We start from the raw sequence: 23,608 nt of genomic DNA, 5'->3' as shown, positions 1-23,608 counted from the left end.
TGTTTCTCATGAGTGTACTCTGCATATAAGTTAAATAAGCAGGGTGACAATAGACAGCCTTGACGTACTCCTTTTCCTATTTGGAACCAGTCTATTGTTCCATGTCCAGTTCACTTTGATATTGCTGTTTTGTTCCCTTCCATTCTGTGAGTTAACACATGAGAAAGATTCTACTTAATTATTTGATGTAAAGTATATACACATACTGGAGAAGGGCATGGCAACCCACTCTAGTATTCTTGCCTGGCGAATCCCCATGGACAGAGGAGCCTGGCGGACTACAGTTCAGGCAGTTGCAGAGAGTAGGACATGACTGGAGTGACTTAGCACCCACACATACACATATACATACCCATGCTTATGTCTATGTATTTAATAACTGATGAATTCATATCTCACTTTGGTGTTATGATTGGTAGTATGTGACAAGAGAAGAAGTCTTTGGAAAATTATATATGTCTAATGAATGTAATGATTATTTGCTATATATTTAAAAATATTCTGTAGATAAAAATATCCACATGTCAATTCTAATTTTTCTTTAATGTTTCTTGATATTGGCCTCCTGTTTAGGAGGTGTTGTATTGCTCCAGGATAGATATTTTATTACAATGTGGTAATTATTATAAAACTTTGTTCTTTTGGGGAGGATAGGTTAGGTTTTAACTAAAAACCTCTAGGGATCCTTTAATATTATAGAGCATGTATTTTTTTTTAATTTTTTAATGTACTTTAGTTTATGGTTTTGATGAATAGTGTATATTGAGTATTTAAAATGTGTGTTTTTAAATTTTATATGCTAACTGGAAAACAGAAAAATGTTGATTTACGTTATAAACTGCATTAAACCACATTAAATTTTTAAAATATATTTTTGACAACATAAAAAAATGTATATACTTTAAATTTTCAGCTAACAATTTTTTAATTGTTCACATGTTTTAAATTTTAAATTTGAGATCAACTTTATTCCTTTGGGCCCAACAAAATAACTTTAATTTTCTTTCCATTAAAATTCTGCAAGCAAATCATTTAGGAAAAGTGTACTTTTAAGAAGTCTTAGAATAATAGAATTGTATGTGACTAAGTAATGTGTTAACATTTTCATATAATGTAAAATAATATAAATTAATAACTCCTCTGTGCTGGATTTGGATTTGAATTACTATCACATCATTCTATTATTCCATGCTATATTTTAAAACGATTTCATGATAGATGACGTGGCAACACCTGTCTCACAGTGACCATTTTCAGTTTCTTGGCAGCACAGAAGTAGAGCAGCCCAAGGGAACAGAAGTTGTGAGAGATGCTGTAAGGAAACTCAAGGTAAGCAAGCCCTCGAAGTAAGTGTCTCATATACTGAACTTACCTTCGGTCATCAGTAGACTGATGCAATTTCAAAGCATCAATAGCTCTGTGGCAGATAAGTCTTAGTAAAAATATGCTGTTAAATGAATACCACTAGATCAAGGAAATGTATTTAATGATAACTATGTAGACACAATTATTTTTCAGAATGTGGCACAGTCTTCATGGTTTCTTAAGGTGTAATTTTTTATACTCAACAACAGAAAAATGTAACAGCAATATTTCATAAGTGTTGCCATTCTGTAGCTTGCCTTCACTTTGCTTGGGCAATGTGGACTCATGCCCTAACTCAAAGACAACAATTTCCTATAGTTAGAATATCGAACCCCCCAGTTGAAAATGTAGAAGTAAAGTTCATTCCAAAGCAGCATTTTGCAGTGACACTGTACGTTAAAGACATACTAATGGACAAACCTACAAAGGTCTGGCCATATCCATGAGCAGACTCAGGGAACTGGTGAAAATAAAAGCAGAAAAGAACAGTAAGCAGCTCCACATACTCATAATCAGCAAATTTCCTGAGAAAATCTTACATAATTGCCATGCATTCTTTGCATGTTTTTCTAATTGCGTTCCATCCCCAAAGACATTGTTTCCTCTGAGATATTAAGAATCAAAAACTCCTTCATCAGAATTCTCATGTTTATCATCACATTAAGAAAATTTAACATAAAAATATTTTGTTAACACACTTTATTGTTATTCTCTCTGGTTGTTCTCAGAATATTTTTGAGAAACAACCCTCTACTAACTTTATTTAGTTTTGAGATTATCCAATTATTCTATAAGATGGGTAGGCCTCTGCACCAGACAAAGCCACATAAAATGTATTAGTTTGCTTTGAGAATGTCATATTGGGTGGAATTTACTGAGTGTTTAAATTGAGAAAAAAATTGAAGAGAGGTGGCTTGTTTTCTGGGTAAAGAAGTAAAAGTAGATAAATTTTATCCATTTATTTTACATAATTGTTATATTTTAAAAATATTTTATATTTTTCCTGTTTTTAAAGAAATATACTAAAAGGTTCCAAGGTGATATCACTCCCATTTGGGAAAAAAAGGGACAAGTCAATCATTACTTTTAACAATTCATTAGACAAAAAAAAATTAGACTTCCCTTGTGACTCAGTTGATAAAGAATCTGCCTGCAATGTGGGAGACCTGGGTTTGATCCCTGCGTTGGCAAGATCACCCTGGAGAAGGGAAAGGCTACCCACTCCAGTATTCTGGCCTGGAGAATTCCATGGACTGTATATCCCATAGGGTCGCAAAGAGTTGGACACAACTGAGTGACCTTCACTAGACACAAATGTACCTGTGCTTGTTTGGCAAATACTTTTAAGCCCTAAAACAGGATTTAAAAGGTCTCACAATTTATGGACAACACTTAGTATAAGATTCCATCTAAATGTTCAAAATGTTGCATACTTTGGACATGAGTCCAACTTCACTATAATCAGAATGTTTATAAAAGAATAATGATATTTACACTTACTGTTTCTTTGTAACTAGGAGGTCCTTTATGAAATGAACCCAAATCCAAACCTCAAAGTATTCAATTATTTAGTGAGTGATAATATATAAAAAGATATTTGAGATGAAATGTCTTCTGAAAAAGGCTAGTATTTATGTGATTTTGTGAAACTTTGTATTTAGTTCTTATGTAGTTGCATGTTTGGAAATGTACTCTGTTAATAAAGGAATGTGATTTACAATAAGATAAAAATCATGCAATGTAGTTTAAAAAATGTATACTCAGTTGATAATAGCTTTTCTCTTTCAAATACCTTTCAGAATACTTAATCTTATAAACAATCTTTAGTCTGTTGATTGCAAAATGTTTGTAGATCAGGGAAATATATATAAAGGTAATGATTCATGAAATAATTAAAATAATAAAAAATGTTATTTATTCATTTCTATCTTAATTTTTTTGTTTATTGTGTCAAAGGTCGGAAGCTACAACTCAAAATATATGAGTATTTACATTTAAGAACTTAGACACTGGCTCCTCTTTAATTCTGTCATCATGTAAAGATAGCCAGAAGATGGTGCTATGGTTCTACTAAAAAAAAAGAAAAAGAACAATTTGCTTATTAACTGGGTTTTGGGTACACATATCTAATTTTAATTTACTGCTTATTTTTCGTAAATATATGTATTCTGTGTACTTTCTTATCCACTATATTTCAGTATTTGATTTTATTTTCCCCACAAGGTAACATTTTATTTAAACCTTATAATTTTTCAGATGTTTGCAATATTAATCTATTAGCTTCTGACATTAAAGAAATATTCAAAATTTAAGGCTAACACAAGATGATAGAAAACATCCATGATTTTCAATAATGTATTTTTATGCTGCTATGATTATTTATGCCTAATTATTTCTCAAGAAAAATGTTAAAACTTTATTTTATTGGGTACTATTTTTCTGTTGTTTTGTGGAGAATTTACAATTTATAAAGTTTTCTTCAATATCATAATTTTTATGTGTTTACTTTCAAAAGTTCTATATATGACAAAACAATATATTTTCTATTTCTCGATCACATTCAACAATTTCCATCTCTTAATCATGTTTTAGTCTATGATTTAAGAAAATGCCAAAATTTTCAAAAAGTAATAATTATAAAACCCTTTCAACTTCTTACTTTTAGTATCCAAGTTACTTTTAGGAATTTTATTTTTAATAGTGATTTATTTATTTTTAATACAACTAGTGCAGATGTCAGCAGGTTCATAAACAATGTCAGAGGTTTCATAAACAATCTGTTTGTGATATTTACATGTGGATGAATTTTGGTATGCAGGGCCAAAACTTCTTGGATTCTTTGGGAGATAACCAGGGAGCAGCATTCCTGGACCCCAGTTTTAGAGGACAGACCCCCCTCACCCAAGCAGAGCTAGCTTAAAATTACATGAAGGCATGTGGACTTGGAAAATAATAAAAAGTTCTGTTAAATCTAGGCCCACCAGTTTCTCCACTTGACTTCACGCTCTCTGTGTAGCCTATGCAAATGGTTTTTGTTTTTATAACCAGTTATTTAATTAATGACATGATTAGAGCTTATTTAAATTCTTAAAACATACACACATAACTGATTTCCCTGTGAGATTATAAAAACTTTTAATTAAATCAACAATTTATAAGAACCACAAAGAGGATTAGAATTAATTCATTAATTTTAAATACTTAATAATGTGTATTACATTAATAATATAGTTAGATTTCACTTTTTTAAGTCCTTTGAGAAATGAATAGAAATTGTTATGAGGATGATACTGAAATTCAGTAGTGCTTTTTTTAAATTTTCTTCAGCTGTTCTATTTGCCCGTGGTATACATTTAACGTAGTATTTATGCAGTACTTTTTACAGTACTTCTAGTAATACCTCATCATTTTGTGATGATAAAAACTTGTTTTTTTTGTTTGTTGTATCCAGATAGCCTCCAGAATTCTTAGGCTTTACTTCCTTTGAACATTTTTATTCGATTATTATATTCAAGTTTTACTAGTAGACCACTCTATCTAGATTATCAAAAAATATATCCACTAAAACAAAGATGAGGGGGCAAAAAAAAAATTTCAAAAAGACCTTTTAAACATTAGAATTCAAGTAGTAGGTAGGATAAGAAAAGAATACAATATAAGCATGAATATATCTTCAAAATATAAATTACAAGTATTTCAGAATGCAATTCAGAGATCTGCAAGTAGGAAAAGACTTAGAGGGGTCATGCAAGCTACAGGATAAGGTTATCTTTAAAAAATACAAGCAAGAATGAGAATATTAAACTGTTTAAAATACAGATTGAACGAATATATCCTTCAGCTTAAATGTTTTTCAAGGTCTGTGAAACAGTTAAGGCTGATTGCTACAGACCTATTTTATGACCAAAGTAACTTCCCTGAGACTTATTTTCTCATCTTTGAAATGGGCCGATCAGATTGGATGATCTCTGAATCTTCTTTGAGCACAATCACTTCATCTTGATATGAAGCAAAGGCAAGGGTTTCATAGGCCATAGATCAGATATTTTATGTTTGTTTTTCTTTTTCTGGCTCATTCTGTTTCCCTCTCCCTCCCTCCTTGCCTCCCCTCTTTCTTTTCTCTGCTTGTAGCCCCTACTTCTTCCCCTTGTTCAGCTTTCCACCTTCTTTCTTCCTTTGTTTTCTTTCTGACAGAAAAGACATAAGAGATAAGTTTAATATTCGTGGTTGTTTTGTGATGGGCATTTGGAAACTAAAAGAGGTCAGAAGAACCGTTGTGTCCTGATGTGAAAAAGGCTTCAAGAGCTATTGCTCATTGTCCATTTCTGGAAAAGAGCAGCACCCAGGAAGCCAGTTTAGACTGTTTCCACGGCCAGCAGTGGGGCTGGCTTTGTTCAGATGCATTCACATGGATGGAAAGCAGCTGATTTATGTTGTCCGCCTCCATATGTGAAAACCCCCAAACTGTTTTGATTATAGCAATACAGGAAGAAGGTTATGAAGGGAAAAGAAACAAATTAATCCACTTTCTTTGGGAGAGAGCTGGGATAATTTGTAAAGGGCTGCACTGAAGAAAAATAAGTTTCTTAAAGAGAAAAAAAAAAATCCCTGGCATGAATTAGTCACATTTATGTGCAGAATGTAAGCCTGCTTAATACTGAGGGAAAAAACTGCCTGTACTTATAGGATAGGACAGAGAACAAACTAAAAAATTATACCATCCAACATGAAATAAAACAAATGGAACTCCTCCACCCACCCACCCTGCCCTGGATATCAAGGCAGACACTTCAAGGCATCCTTACATGCATTAATTATATTATTCTCCATGGCAGTACAAAGCCGTGAAAAGATAGAGGTCTTTAGCCACTCTCTGTTCTGGGACAGAAGTATATCACATGTATTTACATCTGTCCTAAATTAAAAAGAAATATGCAACGTAAATAAATACAACACACAAAAGATGACCAAAACCCCACGCTGCCTTATAGATAATCTATTTTTAATCAAGTTAGGGTGATCCGTATGCTAAAAAGGAAATAACTTTCTGAAGCCCTGTAAAAAGGGTTAGTAAATACAATTTTTTTCAATAATTTTTTTCTGTTTCTTGAGAAGAAAAGTAGGGGAGGGAGGAGAGAAAGAAAGACAGGAGAGTAGCATTGCCAGATAAAACCAGTGCTTTTAAGTATCTCCAGAATGAGTCTAGTTCTGAGTATTTTAGCAAGCATAATTATTTCAGTTTGAATATGGTAATCTGTCTCTTTTCATTCATTGATTTCTTTAGGACAGTATACCAAACAATGTAAGTATCTGGAAATGCAAAGGTCTAGTGCTCTGGACTGCAAGTTTCCTAAAGTCATAAAAAACAAAAGATCCCCAGAAAAAGATATCTCTGCTTATTTTCACACAAAGAGTTTTCATTTTCTGTTTGGTATGAATATGATTTTTGAAATATCATGAAAGAAGTATATTAAATTTTTTTAAAGTTATTGAGAATCAGCCTGATTTTAGCGATCATAATGATAGATCACTGTGATTTCTAACTATTTGGAGGCTGTGTGGGGTTTATAAAAATATAATGGGCAATAGGCAATAATTTATTTAATGAAATTTCAGCATTGAATGTAAACTCTAAATATATGTTTGTGTTCATTTTCCATAGACAAAATTAGTTTTGTGAATAAATTTTCATTTGTAGTTTGCAAGACATATCAAGAAATCTGAAGGCCAGAAAATTCCCAAAGTTGAGTTGCAAATCTCAATTTATGGAGTGAAAATTCTAGAACCTAAAACAAAGGTAAGGTTTATTTTTGAACATCAGAAGCATTCTACTCTTTCATTAATTGCAGTCACATTCCTGCGTTAATAAATATTTAAAATATGTTACCCAGTGGCTCAGCGGTAAAGTATCCACCTGCAATGCAGAAGGTGCAGATGTGGGTTCGATCTCTGGGTCAGGAAGATTGCCTGGAGTAGAAAATGGTAACCTACTCCAATATTCATGCCAGTAAAATCCCATGAACAGAGGAGCGAGCTGTGCCAAAGTCATGGAGTTGCAAAGAGTTGGACACGTCTGAGCGTGCTCACACTCACCCACTGAAACTACCTAGTTCTCAGTTAATGACAATTCAGAACTCTATAGGATTTATAGGGGGAAAAATAATGTTTGGATTTGCTTTCTGAGTGGTTTGTTCTTCAGCCTGTGTCTGGGATATAACAATCTATATTGAGTGTATTCAGTGGTATTGGTCTTGTATTTAGGAATTTTTCTTCATATGCTTTGAGAGAGATGCATTTAAGTTCGGTTCACAGAGTATGAAAGAAGACAAAAGCTGTATGATGTTCATTACAGCGTCCTGACCGACCCTTATTACCTGTAGACATAATCAGTGTGTATTAGTTTACTATGGTTTCCATAATAAAATACCATAGACCTGGTGGCTCCAAAAATAGAAATTAGTTTCTCACAGTTCTGGAGGCTGGAAGTCCATGAGTAAACTGAGAGCAGCAGGCTTGGTTTCCTCTGAGGCTTCCCTCCTTGGCCAGCAAATGGCAGCCCTCTTGATGTCTCTTTGCATGGTGGTCTGCACATACACTCCTGGTGTCTCTCTGTGTGTCTAATTTCTTCCTCTGAGAAAGTCACCTCCTCTTACAAGCTGGCTTAAAACTTAACATTCAAAAAACTAAGATCGTGGCATCTAGTCCCATCATTAATGGCAAATAGATGGGGAAAAAGTGGAAACAGTGACAGATTTTATTTTCTTGGGCTCCAAAATCACTGCAGAGGGTGGCTGCAGCCACCAAATTAAAAGACACCTGCTCCTTGGAAAAACATCTAGACAGCATATTAAAAAGCCAGACATCACTTGGCTGACAAAAGTCTGCATAGTCAAAGCTATGGTTTTTCCAGTAGTCATGTAAAGATGTGAGAGTTAGACCATAAAGAAGGCTGAGCACCAAAGAATTAATGCTTTCAAGTTGTGGTGCTACAGAAGATTCTTCAGAGTCCCTTGGACAGCAAGATGAAATCAGTTAATCCTAAAGGAAATCAACACTGAATATTCATTGAAAGGATTGATGCTGAAGCTGAAACTCCAATACTTTGGCCATCTGATGCAAAGAGCTCACTTACTGGAAAAGACCCTGATGCTGGGAAAGATTGATGGCAAGAGGAGAAGGGGGTGACAGAGGTTGAGATGGTTAGGTAGCATCACTGATACAATGGACATGAGTTTGAGATACTGGGACATACTGAAAGACAGGCTACCCTAGTGTGCTATAGCTAATGGGGCCACAAAGAATGGGACACAACTTAGGGAATGAATGACAACAACAGAAGGACACAAATCAGATTGAGGAACCTCTAATGACCTTACTTTAGCTTAATCAGCTCTTTCAAGCCTTACTTCCAATTAAGTTGGAAACACAATATAGTTTTGTTTTGAGGTATGGGGAAGGAAGCCTTCAACATATAAATTTGGGTAGGGGGACAAAATTCAGCACATAACACATGGTAACACTGTAAATGTGAGGTTCTTGTATATCTCCCCTACAGATCCAATGGGGAAAAAAAAAATGAAAATATAATCTCTTCCAGATTCCAAAGTAGGAAAAACCACTAGACCATTCAGGTATGACCTAAATCAAATCCCTTACAGTTAAACAGTGGAGGTGACAAATAGATTCAAGGGATTAGATCCAATAGGCAGAGTGCCTGAAGAACTATGGACAGAGGTTTGTGACACTGTACAGGAGGCAGTGAACAAGACTGTCCCCAAGAAAAACAAATGCAAAAAGGCAAAATGGTTGTCTCTTCAGTTCAGTCACTTCCCACTCTTTGCGACCCCATGGACTGCAGCACGCAAGGCCTCCCTGTCCATCACCAACTCCTGGAGTTTACTCAAACTCATGTCCATTTGGTCGGTGATGCCATCCAACCATCTCATCTTCTGTCATCCCCTTCTCCTCCCTCCTTCAATCTTCCCCAGCATCAGGGTCTTTTCAGAAGAGTCAGTTCTTCACATCAGGTGGCCAAAGTATTGGAGTTTCAGCTTCAACATCAGTCCTTCCAATAAATATTCAGGACTGCTTTCCTTTAGGATGGACTAGTTGGATCTCCTTGCAGTCCAAGGGACTCCTAAGTCTGAGGAGGCCTTAAAAAAAGCTGATAAAGGAAGATAAGCTCAAGGCACAGGAGAAAAGGAAAGATATACCCATTTGAATGCAGAGTTCCAGAGAATAGCAAGGAGAGATAAGAAAGCCTTCCTCAGTGATCAATACAAAGAAATAGAGGAAAACAATAGAATGAGAAAGAAGAGAGGTCTTTTCAAGAGAATGAGAGATACCAAGAGAACATTTCATGCAAAGATGGGCTCAATAAAGGACAGAAATGGTATGGACCTAACAGAAGCAGAAGATATTAAAAAGTGGTGGCAAGAATACACAGAAGATCTATACAAAAAAGATCTTCATGACCCAGATAACCACGACGGTGTGATCACTCACCTAGAGCCAGATGTCTTGGAATGTGAAGTGGACCTTAGGAGCATCAATGTAGTGTGTACACAAAGCTTGTGGAGGTGATAGAATTCCAGTTGAGCTATTTCAAATCCTAAAAGATGATGCTGGGAAAGCGTTGCACTCAATATGCCAGCAAATTTGGAAATCTCAGCAATGGCCACAGGACTGGAAAAGGTCAGTTTTCATTCCAATCCCAAAGAAAGACAATCCCAAAGAATATTCAAACTATCGCAATCATCTCACACACTACCAAAGTAATGCTCAATATTCTCCAAGCCAGACTTCAACAGTACATAAACTGTGAAATTCCAGATGTTCAAGCTGGATTTAGAAAAGGCAAGAAATCAGAGATCAAATTGCCAACATCCACTGGATCATCGAAAAAGCAAGAGAGTTCCAGAAAAACATCTACTTCTGCTTTACTGACTATGCCAAAGCCTTTGACTGTGTGGATAACAACAAACTATGGAATATTCTTAAACAGATGGGAATAGCAGACCACCTGACCTGCCTGCTGAGAAATCTGCATACAGATCAAGAAGCAACAGTTAGAACAGGACGTGGATCATCAGACTGGTCCCAAATTGGGAAGGGAGTACATCAAGGCTGTATATTGTCACCCTGCTTATTTAAATTATATACAGAGTATCATGCAAAATGCAAGGATGGATGAAGCACAAGCTGGAATCAAGATTGCCAGGAGAAATATCAATAACCTCAGATATGCAGATGACACCACCCTTATGGCAGAAAGCAAAGAAAAACTAAAGAGCCTCTTGATGAAAGTGAAAGGAGAGTGAAAAAGTTGGCTTAAAACTCAATGTTCAGAAAACTACAATCATGGCATCTGGTCTCATCACTTCATGGCAAATAGATAGGGAAATAATGGAAATAGTGAGAGACTTTATTTTGGGGGACTCCAAAATCACTACAGATGGTGACTGCAGCCTTGTAATTAAAAGATGGTTGCTCCTTGAAAGAAAAGCTATTACCAACCTAAACAGCATCTTAAAAAGCAGAGACATTACTTTGCCAGCAAAAGTCCATCTAGTCAGAGCTATTGTTTTTTTCCAGTAGACATGTATGGATGTGAGAGTTGGACTATAAAGAAAGCTGAGCACCAAAGAATTGATGCTTTCTAACTGTGGTGTTGGAGAAGACTCTTGAGAGTCCCTTAGCAGCAAAGAGATCCAACCAGTCCATTCTAAAGGATATCAGTCCTGAATATTCATTGAAAGGACTAATATTGAAGCTGAAACTCCAATACTTTGGCCACCTGACGCAAAGAACTTACTCCTTGGAAAAGACCCTGCTGCTGGGAAAGATTGAAGGCAGGAGGAGAAGGGGATGACAGAAGATGGATGGCATCACCAACTCAATGGACATGAGTTAGAATAAGCTCTGGGATTTGGTGATGGACAGGGAAGCCTGGCATGCTGCAGTCCATGGAGTCACAAAGAGTTGGACACGACTGAGCAACTGAACTGAACTGATTCCACATTCACATTAATATGTAGTTGTAAATGTAATTTTCACCTAAAATTCATATGTTGAAGCCCAACTCACAATATGGCCATATTTGGAGATAGAGCCTTTAAGATAATTAAAGTTAAATGAGGTCAAAATTAGACCTTAATTCAATAAGACTGGTGTCCTTACAATAAGAGAAAGAGACATCAGGTGTGCGTGAATACAGAGGAATGCTATGTGAGAACATAGCAAGAAGACAGCCATCTGTAAGCCAAGAGGCGAGGCTTTAGCAGAAACCAAACCTGCCAATTCCTTGGTCTTGGACTTTAAGCCTCCAGAACTGTGAGAAAATAGATTTCTATTCAATCTGTAGTATGTTGTTATGGGAGCCCTGGAAAATAAATATAGTTCTTTATTCATAATGCCTCAGAATTATTGTTTAGTAATTTTGATAAAATCATGAAAGTCAGTTTCAAAAAACTGATTAACATTCAACCCCAATTATTTTACAAATATATATTAGCAATGCTTTCTTTTAATACAGTAGCATGTTTACTGACCAGGCTTCCCTGGTGGCTCAAATGGTAAAGAATCTGCCTACAATGCAAAAGACCTGTGTTCAGTCCCTGGGTTGGGAAGATCCCCTGGAGGAAGGCATGGTAACCGACTCCAGTATTTTTGCCTGGAGAATCCCCATGGATGGAGGAGCCTGGCAGGTTGCAATCCATGAGGTCGCAAAGTCGGACACAACTGAGCAACTAAGCAAGCTTACTGACCAGTTAATTCAATTTGAAAGCCCTAGGAAATCTAGCCTGTAAACAGATTATGAAAATATTTTCATAGATCTTCAGAGTATACTAATCCATCATTTGCCACTGATATCTTCAATCGATGTGTGTAACAACCCCTGACAATGTCTTGCTATTCAAAGAGTGGTCTGTGTTGATACTGTTTAAAAAAAAAAAAAATGTCAGTGAGGAAGAGACTGGCCAGTCAGGCAAAGTGTAGGAGAAGGATAGTCTCAGGAAATATGCCTTCAGCAGAAGCCTTAGTAAGTTGAGCATTTGTACCTCCTTGCTATTGAAATGGCTGAATCAGGCTATCTAGCAGTAACTAAACAATCATACGGTATACAGCCTCATTTTAATTTTCATGCTTGCAAACAACTCTTTGATGACTTATCTTTGGTTTTGTATGCAAGGAAAGAATGCACTGCTGTAGACAATTTATCTTAACATTTACTTTTATAGCTCATTTTTGTGTACTCATTTTCAGCCGATGATCAGTAAAGTGAATAAGAGTTATAGATCAAATCTCAGCAAGCAGACATGTCAATCTCTGAACTTAGAAGGATCCAGTGACAGATGCTATAGTTACAGTTCTTTTTAGCTCAATCAGTAAAGAATCTTCCTGCAGTGCAGGAGCCCCAGGTTTGATTACGGGATGGAGAAGATCCCCTGGAGAAGGAAATGGCAACCCACTCCAGTATCCTTGCCTGGAGAACCCCATGGACAGAGGAGCCTACAGGCTCCAGTCCATTGGGTCGCAAGAGTCAGACATGACTTAGCAACTAAACCACCATACATATGTATACACACACAGTATATATATATACTGCATATATAGTATTTATCTTACTACTAATTAACAAGCTTAACTCAGTAATTTGGAAGCTGAATGTGTAAATCTTCTTCATTCATTGCTCCAATGGAAAACATTGCAGAGGTTGCAAGGATGATTTTCCTTAGACAGAAGAGGTTCAAGAGTGTTTGAGTTTACCATGAAGACATGTACTGTATAATATGTTTCATATGAAATTATATACAGATGAAGTTATGTTTTAAGCTGTAATATTAGTAACAATAAAAAAGATTCTGGTTCAAAGGGTTCTGCCAATTCTGTAACCTTTTGGAAATATATGAATCTATCTAGACCTCAGTACCCTCCTAAGTAAAACTGCATAGTTGAAAGTAATGGTATCTGAAGATCCCTTGTAGCTCAGGAAACCCATGAACCTCTGATCCTCCTTCCCCTTGTGTTTTTCTAAGTGCTATTGAAATGACTTAGCTAAATACTGAGTCAGGAGGTTTATCTCATTACGTTTTTATTTAAGTTGAGGTGTATGTAATTATAAAACCAGAGTATGACAGATGATGTTTCATAAGTTGTATGTTATTAGCACAGCTGGTATTCCAGAAAAAGAAAAAAGAAATCTCTTCAACTATGTTTATTTTCATCTGTGTTCACAGGAAGTTCAACACAATTGCCAGCTTCACAGAATATCATTTTGTGCAGATGATAAAACTGACAAGAGGATATTCACTTTCATATGCAAAGATTCCGAGTCAAATAAACATTTGTGCTATGTTTTTGACAGCGAAAAGTGTGTAAGTATGCCAGATGTTTTAGGGTGGTTTGCTCTACTTTGCAAGTCAGGAATTATCTTGTTTCCAGCATTAGTAAAATATTTAGAAATGAACAAGGTCTGCAAATACTTAACTTCACTAATAGATTCTTCCTGTCATGAGAATATGCTTCAGAATTTCATCCCTAACTAAATTTCACGTTCATGTGCACAAGCTTGCATGCAAATATCTTTCCTTAGAATGTCATCCTTATGTTATATGTTTACCTGTCTTATAATCACTTGACTTACTTGAAATTTTAAACTCAAATACAATTTAGCAATATGCATATAATGTAAAAGAGTAATGGTAAAGCAAAGTATTATTTTCAGGAATGTCATGGATCTGATGAAAATAAATATTTTAAACTGTAGGAAATGAAATTTGTATGGCTCCTCAAAAAAAAAAATCTTATACTTTAAAACTCTGGTTCTTGATTTTCATTATTCAGAAAACTGTATATAATGAAATGTGATAGAATTGTGTGTACATGTGCCTAGGTGAGTGATTGAGCTTGTGAATATAATCTAAAGTTCTTAGCAAGTAAGAACAATTAGGATATTCCAAAGTTAAGCTCTCTAACAATTCTTTAATCAACTGGAATCCTTAAGGAAAACCCTATATCTTGACTATATGCATAAGCTAATACTAATGATAGCCTAGTCTGAGGTCCTGTTATAAAATGTAATATGTGAATTCCAAGCACACATTATAGCCATTGATAGCTTTAAATGAGGAAGAACATTTAATCTCAACAGGATTGCCTTAGACAGGAAGAAATTTAGTTTATTTACTATTCATTTTATCATACTGCCAAAATAGCAGGGAATAATATTGCTATCACTATAATTTATTTCTTTAATTTCAGTATGTGGGCTTCTTAAAAACAAATACTTTTTTATCTGTCCATGTAACTCCTGCATCAGGTGGAAAATAGATGCTCAATGAATTTTTTCCTTTAAAAAGGCTATGTGGATAAATTGACAAAAGGTAGAGCAAGTTATTATCTCTATCTTTTAAACGTTGGTTCTTTAAATAAGCAAACTAATGTGCTAACCTATTTGGCATCATAATATGTTTTGAAAATTTGATGAATATTATGAAATGTCTTGTCAGAATAATATCCTTATTTGTTTAAGACAATGTTATGTAAACTATATGGCATTTTGTATGAAATTAAAAAGTTCTATTTGAAATGTATCCTATTGAATGAATGCTGTATATTTAATGTCCCAGGTGCTTCTTAACCATGATTACTTGCAGGTGTTTTCTCTGTAATTGAGAAAATTAAAGTTGATATTTGTTTAATATCTTCTACATGTAAGATATTATAATCTTTTACCACTTAGGACAAACAGTAAATTCAATTGTCCTTCTTTCGTGCCTTACCTATAGAAATAAACTTCCTTAGGATTTTTTGAAATATTCAAAACCCAAGTCCTTTGTAAATACTAGTCTTTTTATAGTTTTATGTCACATTTTACCTTTCTCTGGTCTCAAAACTTGTTACATGATTATTGAAACATACACTTGCCAGAATTCCCCATTGTTTTCAAAGTACAAACTGTATTTCTATCTGATCATAATTTTTTGTAATCAGTTTCCAAAATTTCACTTCCTTGACCCATTATTCCTCTCTTGATATAGCATATTAGCTTTCTTATTTCTTGAAAGTTGAAAATATTTTCTTGAAGCCTATACCAGTGGCTCACAACCATTAGTGTGCATGATTTCTAAATTATGATTGACATCAGAAGCAAAAAAATGCTTTCTGATATGATTCTAAATGAATATATAGAAGATATGTAAGGCAAGAATCTGTTGGATCATCGAAAAAGTGAGATATTTCCAGAAAAATATCTACTTCTGCTTTATTGACTATGCCAAAGCCTTTGACCATGTGGATCACAACAAACTGGGGAAAATTCTACAAGAGATGGGAATACCAGACCACGTGACCTGCCTCCTGAGAAATCTGTATGTAGGTCAAGAGGCAACAGTTAGAACTAGACGTGGAAAAACAGACTGGTTCCAAATCAGGAAAGGAGTACGTCAAGGCTGTATATTGTCACCCTGCTTATTTAACTTATATGCAGAGTACATCATGAGAAATGCTGGGCTGGATGAAGCACAAACTGGAATCAAGATTTCCGGGACAGATATCAATAACCTCAGATATGGAGATGACACCACACTTAATGGCAGAAAGCGAAGAAGAACTAAAGAGCCTCTTGATGAAAGTGAAAGAGGAGAGTTCAAAAGTTGGCTTAAAACTCAACCTGCTTGTTTAACTTATATGCAGAGTACATCATGAGAAATGCTGGGCTGGATGAAGCACAAACTGGAATCAAGTTTGCCAGGACAAATGTCAATAACCTCAGATATGCAGATGACACCACACTTAATGGCAGAAAGTGAAGAAGAACTAAAGAGCCTCTTGATAAAAGTGAAAGAGGAGAGTTCAAAAGTTGGCTTAAAACTCAACATTCAGAAAACTACAATCATGACATCTGGTCCCATCACTTCATGGAAAATAGATGGGGAAATAATGGAAACAGTGACATACTATTTTGGGGGGCTCCAAAATCACCTGCAGATGGTGACTGCAGCCATGAAATGAAAAGATGCTTGCTCTTTGGGAGGAAAGTTATGACCAACCTAGATAGCATATTAAAAAGCAGGGACATTACTTTGCCAACAAATATCTGTCTAGTCAAAGCTTTGATTTTTCCAGTAGTCATGTATGGATGTGAGAGTTGGACTATAAAGAAAGCTGAGCACTGAAGTATTGATGCTTTTGAACTGTGATATTGGAGAAGATTCTTGAGAGTCCCTTGGACAGCAAGGAGATCCAAACAGTCCATCCTAAAGGAAATCAGTCCTGAATATTCATTGGTAGGACTGATGCTGAAGCTGAAACTCCAATACTTTGGCCACCTGATGTGAAGAACTGACTCTTGGGAAAAGACCCTGATGCTGGGAAAGATTAAAGGCAGGAGGAGATGGGGACGACAGAGGATGAGATGGTTGGATGGCATCACCAACTCAATGGGCATGAGTTTGAGTAAACTCCAAGAGCTGGTGATGGACAGGGAAGCCTGTCATGCTGCAGTCCATGGGGTTGCAAAGTGTCAGACACGACTAAGTGATCTGAACTGAACTGAAGGCAAGTATATTATGAACAGAGAAAATTAAAGGCATATAAATGGAGGTAAGGTTTCTACACCTTTCAGACTGGAAAAATGACAGCACTAGTAGGCTGAGATAGTTATATAGATGTAATATGAATCCCAGAGCAACCACTAAAAAACCTATAAAATGGGATACATTCAAAAATACATTGGCCCAAGTGAATGTGTTAATATCAGATGAAATACACTTCACAGTAAAGAAAATTACATAAAGGAGGCAATATTTAATAATAAAAAGCTCATACTACCAAGAAAACAGCAACCTAAATTTGCATTGCCAAATCAGAGAGCTGCAAAATAAATTAAATAAAAACTGATAGAAATGAAAAGAAATATAGGGTCAGTAGGCAAATACACAGTTATATTGAAGATTTCACCACCACTTTTCTTAAAATTAATGGAACAACTAGACAGGAAATCATCAAGAATATAGATTCACTCAACAGCATCATCAACTAATGGAATCTAGTTAACAGCCACAGAGAACTTCATTCAACAACAGCAGGTTGTTTGGCACATTGTTTTCAAGTGCCAAAGGAACATGTACCAAAATAGACTGTATCTGGAGCTGTAAGACAAATCTCAAAAGTGTAAAAGAGTTGACATTATTAAGCAAGTGCTTTTCAACAACAAAGGAATCAACCTAAAAGTGAAGAACAGAAAGATTATATGAAAGGCTTCAAAAACCTGGAAGTTTTGTTTATCCACATGTCAAAAAGGGCATCGCGTTTGTAAACACTCAGTAGGTCAAGGAGGAATCTTCAAAGAAAAAATTATTAAATGTGTGAACTATATAGAAATGAAATAGAACATACCAGTATTTATGAGATACAGCTAAAGCAGTTCTGGGAGAGAAATTTATAGCAAGTTAATATATTTAAAAGCAGAACTTTTCAAATCAGTAATCTAAGCTGCCAGCCTAAGTACTTAGAAAACAGGTTATCAAATTAAACAGAAGGATGAAAATAAGAAAGATAAGAGAAGAAATTAATGAAATGGAAAACAAAAACAATTGAGAAAATCAATAACACAAAGAGCCGTTTCTTTAAAAGATCATAAGAGTAACAAAACTTCAGTTAAGATTAGTAAAGCAAAAAAAAAATGAAATTACCAATATCAGACATTAAACAGGGATTTCACTGAAGAACCTCCAGATATCAAAAAATATTAAGAGGATGCTATAATCAACTATGTACACATAAATTTGACAACATAGAAGAATTAATTTCTCAAAAACAAAAGTGACTGACTACCCAATATTGGATAATTTGAATAGCCTTGTAACTGTAAAGAAAATTGAATTTATAATTTCAAACTTACTAAAGTAGAAATCTCCCTGCTCCTAGATAGTTTTACTCTGAAGGAATCCATAAGATGCTTAAAGAGGAGTTAACATTTTTCTGCACAAGCTATTCCAAATAACAGAAGTGAGAAAACTCCAAAAATTCATTTTTATGAAAGTTTTATTTTTTAGACAGTGCAAAAAAAGGAAACTACAGACCAATAATCCTCAGGAATATGGATGCAAATATTTCCAGCAGAATATTAAATATAATTCAGCAATATATAAAAGAATTATACAGCAAATCCAAGCAGAGCTTGTTCCTGGGATGTAAGTCTTATTCAGCATCAAAAATCCAATAATATAATCACCATATTAACAGGTTAATGAACTAAAGTATATAATCCTATCAACAAACATTTTAAAAAATATTTGAAAATAATCATCATCCATTCATGGTTAAAAATCTCAGAAAAATAAGAAAAGAAGGAAACTTCTTTTACTTGTATGATTTGGGTGTTTGTTTTGCTATCTGATTCATACATATATAACCAAAATGTTTTTGTTCTAAACAGACAATATAAAACCATTAAGAGTATGTCATTGCTGTCATAAATTGGTAGATATGATTTTAGATGAATTTAATCATTTATATTCTATAATGTTTATGGCAACAAATAAATTCTAATATAGAACATTGTGTTTCTTATAAAGTTAACATCATTAATATTTAACATTATTATTGTTAAAATAAATATAATTGATACAACTGAATCTAATATATGTTGAGTAATTGTAGACTTATCAATTTTTCTCATAATTAACCCTGAGTATTACTATACCCTTATAGTATATATAAACATATATATATGAGAGGAGTCTATTACTATACCCTATAGCATATGTAAACATATACATATATATATGAGAGGAGTCAAATATATGCAAAATCCATAACCTCCTGAATTATGCATAAATTATAGTTGCTACCTACATGAAGAATAGAGGGAGCCAAGATTAAGAGCTAAAGGAAACTTGAAATTTGTTTGTTATGCTCAAAGACTTTAATATTGGTTATACATATATACAGGGAATTAAAGGAAAAAGAACATAGTAATAAAGAAACAAATGAAAATTTTAGCATAGAAACAGCAAATGCTAAAATAATTCTATGGTTAGGTAAAGTAACTTAAAAAAATAGATGGACTTAACATCAGATTTGGAGTGGCAGAAAAAAATGGTCAGTAACCTAGAAGATAGATGAGAGAAATTATCCAATTAAATGAACAGAGAAAATAAATGATAGTAATATAGAATGACAGAGCCATAATCACCTGTAGGAAAAAATAGAGTGTTCTAACATGTGTGAAATCAAAGTCATAAGAAGACAGCAGAGAGAAAGGAAGACAGCAAAGAAAATCCTGGCTGAAGAATTCCCAAATGTGGTGAAAATTGTCAGCCTACAGATTTGAGAAACTTCAAGCTGAATCAATTATAAAGAAAACAACTTGTAGTTATATCACAGACAATCTACAAGAGAGAGAAAGAGAGTGAGAGAATGATTAAGGGAATAAATGAATCTTGAAAGCATCCATAAAAAATTTTAAAGACACATTATATCTTTACATAGAGAAAGGAAAAAAAAAGCAATATGAATGGCAGCTGACTTTTCATTAGTATCAATAAAGGTCAGAGGAGACTATGACAATATCTTTCAAGCATAACGTAAAAGACGTCATAAGAGAATTTTACACTTGTTGAAGTCTCAAAATTTAAATCAAAATATTTTGAGATAAATGAAACTACAGTGACTCACCACTAGCAAACTGTGCTTCAAGATATGCTAAAGGAGATTCTTTAATCTGAAGGGAAATTACACAAAAAGTAAATTCAAATGTGCAAAAGAATAAACAAAAAATAAACACTAGAAAAACTGTGACTCAATGTCACTCTTTTTTTAAAACAGAACTGTTTAAAGCAAAATTGTAACATTGTGTCACGTAGTTGCATCATGATGTTAACATGACAGTACTAGCACAAAGGATGTGTACAATTGGACTTAATGGATTTACACTATTCCAAGGTTGTTATTACTTATGTGAAGTAATGCACATTAACTCCAGATAGACTGCTGACTTAAAAGATGCGCGTTGTTATCACAAGAGCAATCCACTAAAAAGTACTTCAAACGTGTATAGTTAAAAACCTATAGAGAAAATAAAATGGAAAACTTTTTTTTTTTTTTAATGAAAAAGACAGCAGGCAAAGAATAGAAATGAAAAAGCAGATGGACCAAGTAAAAAAATAAAGAGCAATGTAAGTATACAGACTAAATACACCAATCAAAGGCTGAGATTATCAGGCAGGATTTTTAAAACATACAACTGTTTGATCTCTAGAAGACACACATTTTAAATATAAAATAACGTGTGTGTGCTCTGTCACTCTGTGACTGACTCTTTGTGACCCCATGAACTGTAGCCCGTCAGTCTCCCCCGTCCATTGGATTTCCCAGGCAAGAATACTGAAGTGGGTTGCCATTTTCTCCTCCAGGGGATCTTCCGGATGCAAAGATTAAACCCGAGTCTCTTGAGTCGGCTACATTGGCAGGTGGATTCATTACCACTAGTGCCAAATATAAGTAAAAAACAGAAGACTGAATAAACGTATGCAGTGCAAACCTTAAGTGTGTGAAGTTGGTGTGGCTATATTCATGTCATAAAGGTGATTTCAAGGCAAGGAATATTATCAGACTTCAAGAGAGACAGCCCACAGTGATTAAAAGAAACCAATGTGTTTCATTTAAAAACATTGCTTTTTAAGAAATAAAGCAAAAAAATTTAATAATTACAAGAAGAAAAAGATAAATTGGCATTCATAGTCATCAATCTAATTCAATTTTTAGCAATTGACAGAGCAAATAGAAAAAAATCAATAAAGCTAAAAAAAAATGTTATACACCAATTTGATCTAAGTGACATGAATAGAACACTATCCCAAACAACAACAGCATATACTTTCTTTTTGAGTATAAGTAAAATATTTACAAAGATGCGTAATATCTTGTACCATACTGTAAGACAATGAATTTCAAAATTGAAAATATTGCAGAGTATATTCTCTGGCCACAAACTGTCAAAGTGTTTTAAATAAAGTTTAAGCTTTACATAACAGTAGCTCAAAAAAAAGTCTCAATGGATATTAGATTATTTTTATCTGAATAGCAACAATATATGACACATCAAAATTAGTAAAAATTTGTAAAAAAAAAACAGTTTAAGGGATATTTATAACTTTTTCTATGAGAAAAGATAAAATGATTAAAAATGATCTGTTGACCTTCAGAAGTTAGAAGAACAAATTTAAAACAAAATAAAAAGTAATAATAATAATAAAGAATAGAATTAATGATGTTGAAAACAGAAAACAGTAAAGAACACTGATAAAGTCAAAAGTTGATTCCTTGATAATTAGCAATCCTCTAAAAAGACAGATCTAGGACAAAAATAAGAGAAAGGACAAATTACCAATTTCAAAAACAAAAAATTTAAGTGCAGATCCTACAGTCTTTAAAAGAATAGAAAGAAAGGATAGAGAGTAATATTATATAACTATTATGCCAGTCAATTTAGCATGTAAGATGAAATTGATGAATATTTGAAAAACTTGAATTACTGAAAGTGAAATAACAAATCTGAATATATATATATATATATATATATATATATATATATAATGAAATATTTTTTAAAAGTCTCTTGACAAGTAAAATATAAGAGCCAGATAGTTTAACTAAGTTCTATTAAAAAAAAAGTTATCACATAGATACCAAAAAAGCACAAGATTCAATCCAATCAATGATAAAATTCACAATATCCTAGTGAGGATTAGAAGGGACATTTCTTATTCCAGTAAGGATGTTAAAAATCCTACAAGTGACATCAAAATAAATGGTGAATTACTGAGTGCTTTCCCTTAAGACTGGGAACAGAATAAGTGCTTATTCTAACTATGGCTGTTTAGTTTAGCATAGTATTAGATGTCTTATCTGGTTAATAGGAAAAGAAACAGAAAGCATACATACTGGGAAAAAGAGAAGTAAAACTGTCCCTTTCACAGATATAATTTTTTACAAAAAAATGTCCCATGGAATCTACAAATTACTATTACTATGAAACAATATTAGTCATAGGATACAGGTTAATATACAAGAATTAATTGTTTCTATCTATCCAAATCCTAAAAGCTAAGATCATGGCATCCAATCCCATCACTTCATGGCAAATAGATAGGGGAAAAGTGGAAACGGTGCCAACTTTTATTTTCTTTGACTCCAGAATCATTGCAGATTGTGACTGTAGCCAAGAAATTAAAAGACACTTGCTCCTTGAAAGAAAAGCTATGACAAACCTATACAACATATTCAAAAGCAGAGACATCTCTCTGCTGACGAAGGCCCAGGTCAAAGCTATGATTATTTTCAGTAGTCATGTACATATATGAGTGTTGGACCATCAAGAAGGCTGAGCACTGAAAAATTGATGTTTTCAAATTGTGGTTCTGGAGAAGACTCTGGAGAGTCCCTTGGACAGCGCAGAGATCAAACCAGTCAATCCTAAAGGAAACCAACCTTGAATATTCGTTGGAAGGATTGATGCTGAAACTCCAATATTTGGTCACCTGATGCAAAGAGCTAACTCACTAGAAAAGACCCTGATTCTGTGAAAGTTTGAGGGCAGGAGAAGTGGAATGACAGAGGATAAGATGGTTGGATAGCATCATCGATTCAATGGACATGAATTTGAGCAAACTTTGGGAGATCGTCAAGGACAGACAAGCCTAGTGTGCTGCAGTCCATGGGGTTGCAGAGTCAGACATGACTCAGCGACTGAACAACAACTAGAGAAAAATCTATTTATTGTAGCACTGCTTGCATACTAAGTTGCTTCAGTCATAGCAACCCTGTGGACTGTAGCCTACTAGGCTCTTCTGCCCATGGGAAGCTCTAGGCAAGAATACTGGACTGGGTTGCCATGAGCTTCTCCAGGCGATCTTCCAGACGCAGGGATCGAATAGATGTCTCTTAAGCTCCTGCTTGGCAGGCAGGTTCTTTATCACTAGTGCCACCTGGGAAGCCACCTGAAATATTTAGAATTTATTAAAGAAGATATGCTGAAATCAACAAAATACTGCAGAAACTAAAGAAGACCTAAAATAATGGGAGAAAGATACCATATTAATAGGTTTGAAGGCTTAATTTAGTTAAGTGGTCAATTTCAACAAATTGACCTATCTATTCAGTACAATTCTTGTGAAAATCACAATGGGAATTTTGGTAGAAATAGAAAAGTTATTTTTAATATGGTAATAGAAAA

General features: G+C 34.4%; 1 protein-coding gene across 4 annotated transcripts in view; it reads left to right on the top strand.

The window, feature by feature from the left end:
* The window catches only part of GULP1 (GULP PTB domain containing engulfment adaptor 1), a 313,204-nt gene that overhangs the window by 244,590 nt on the left and 45,006 nt on the right, over positions 1-23,608 (top strand). For all 4 annotated transcript variants that reach the window (XM_070475889.1, XM_070475888.1, XM_070475891.1 and 1 more), the window contains 3 exons: positions 1,258-1,329; positions 7,064-7,162; positions 13,605-13,742. In XM_070475889.1, the coding sequence (XP_070331990.1) occupies positions 1,258-1,329; positions 7,064-7,162; positions 13,605-13,742 (309 nt within the window). The remainder of the gene's footprint in view (positions 1-1,257; positions 1,330-7,063; positions 7,163-13,604; positions 13,743-23,608) is intronic.

Source organism: Odocoileus virginianus, chromosome 13 (assembly GCF_023699985.2).
Source record: "Odocoileus virginianus isolate 20LAN1187 ecotype Illinois chromosome 13, Ovbor_1.2, whole genome shotgun sequence".
NCBI classification, from domain to species: domain Eukaryota; kingdom Metazoa; phylum Chordata; class Mammalia; order Artiodactyla; family Cervidae; genus Odocoileus; species Odocoileus virginianus.
The sequence above is the reverse complement of the archived record's forward strand: the minus strand, read 5'-3'. Positions and strand labels throughout refer to the sequence as shown.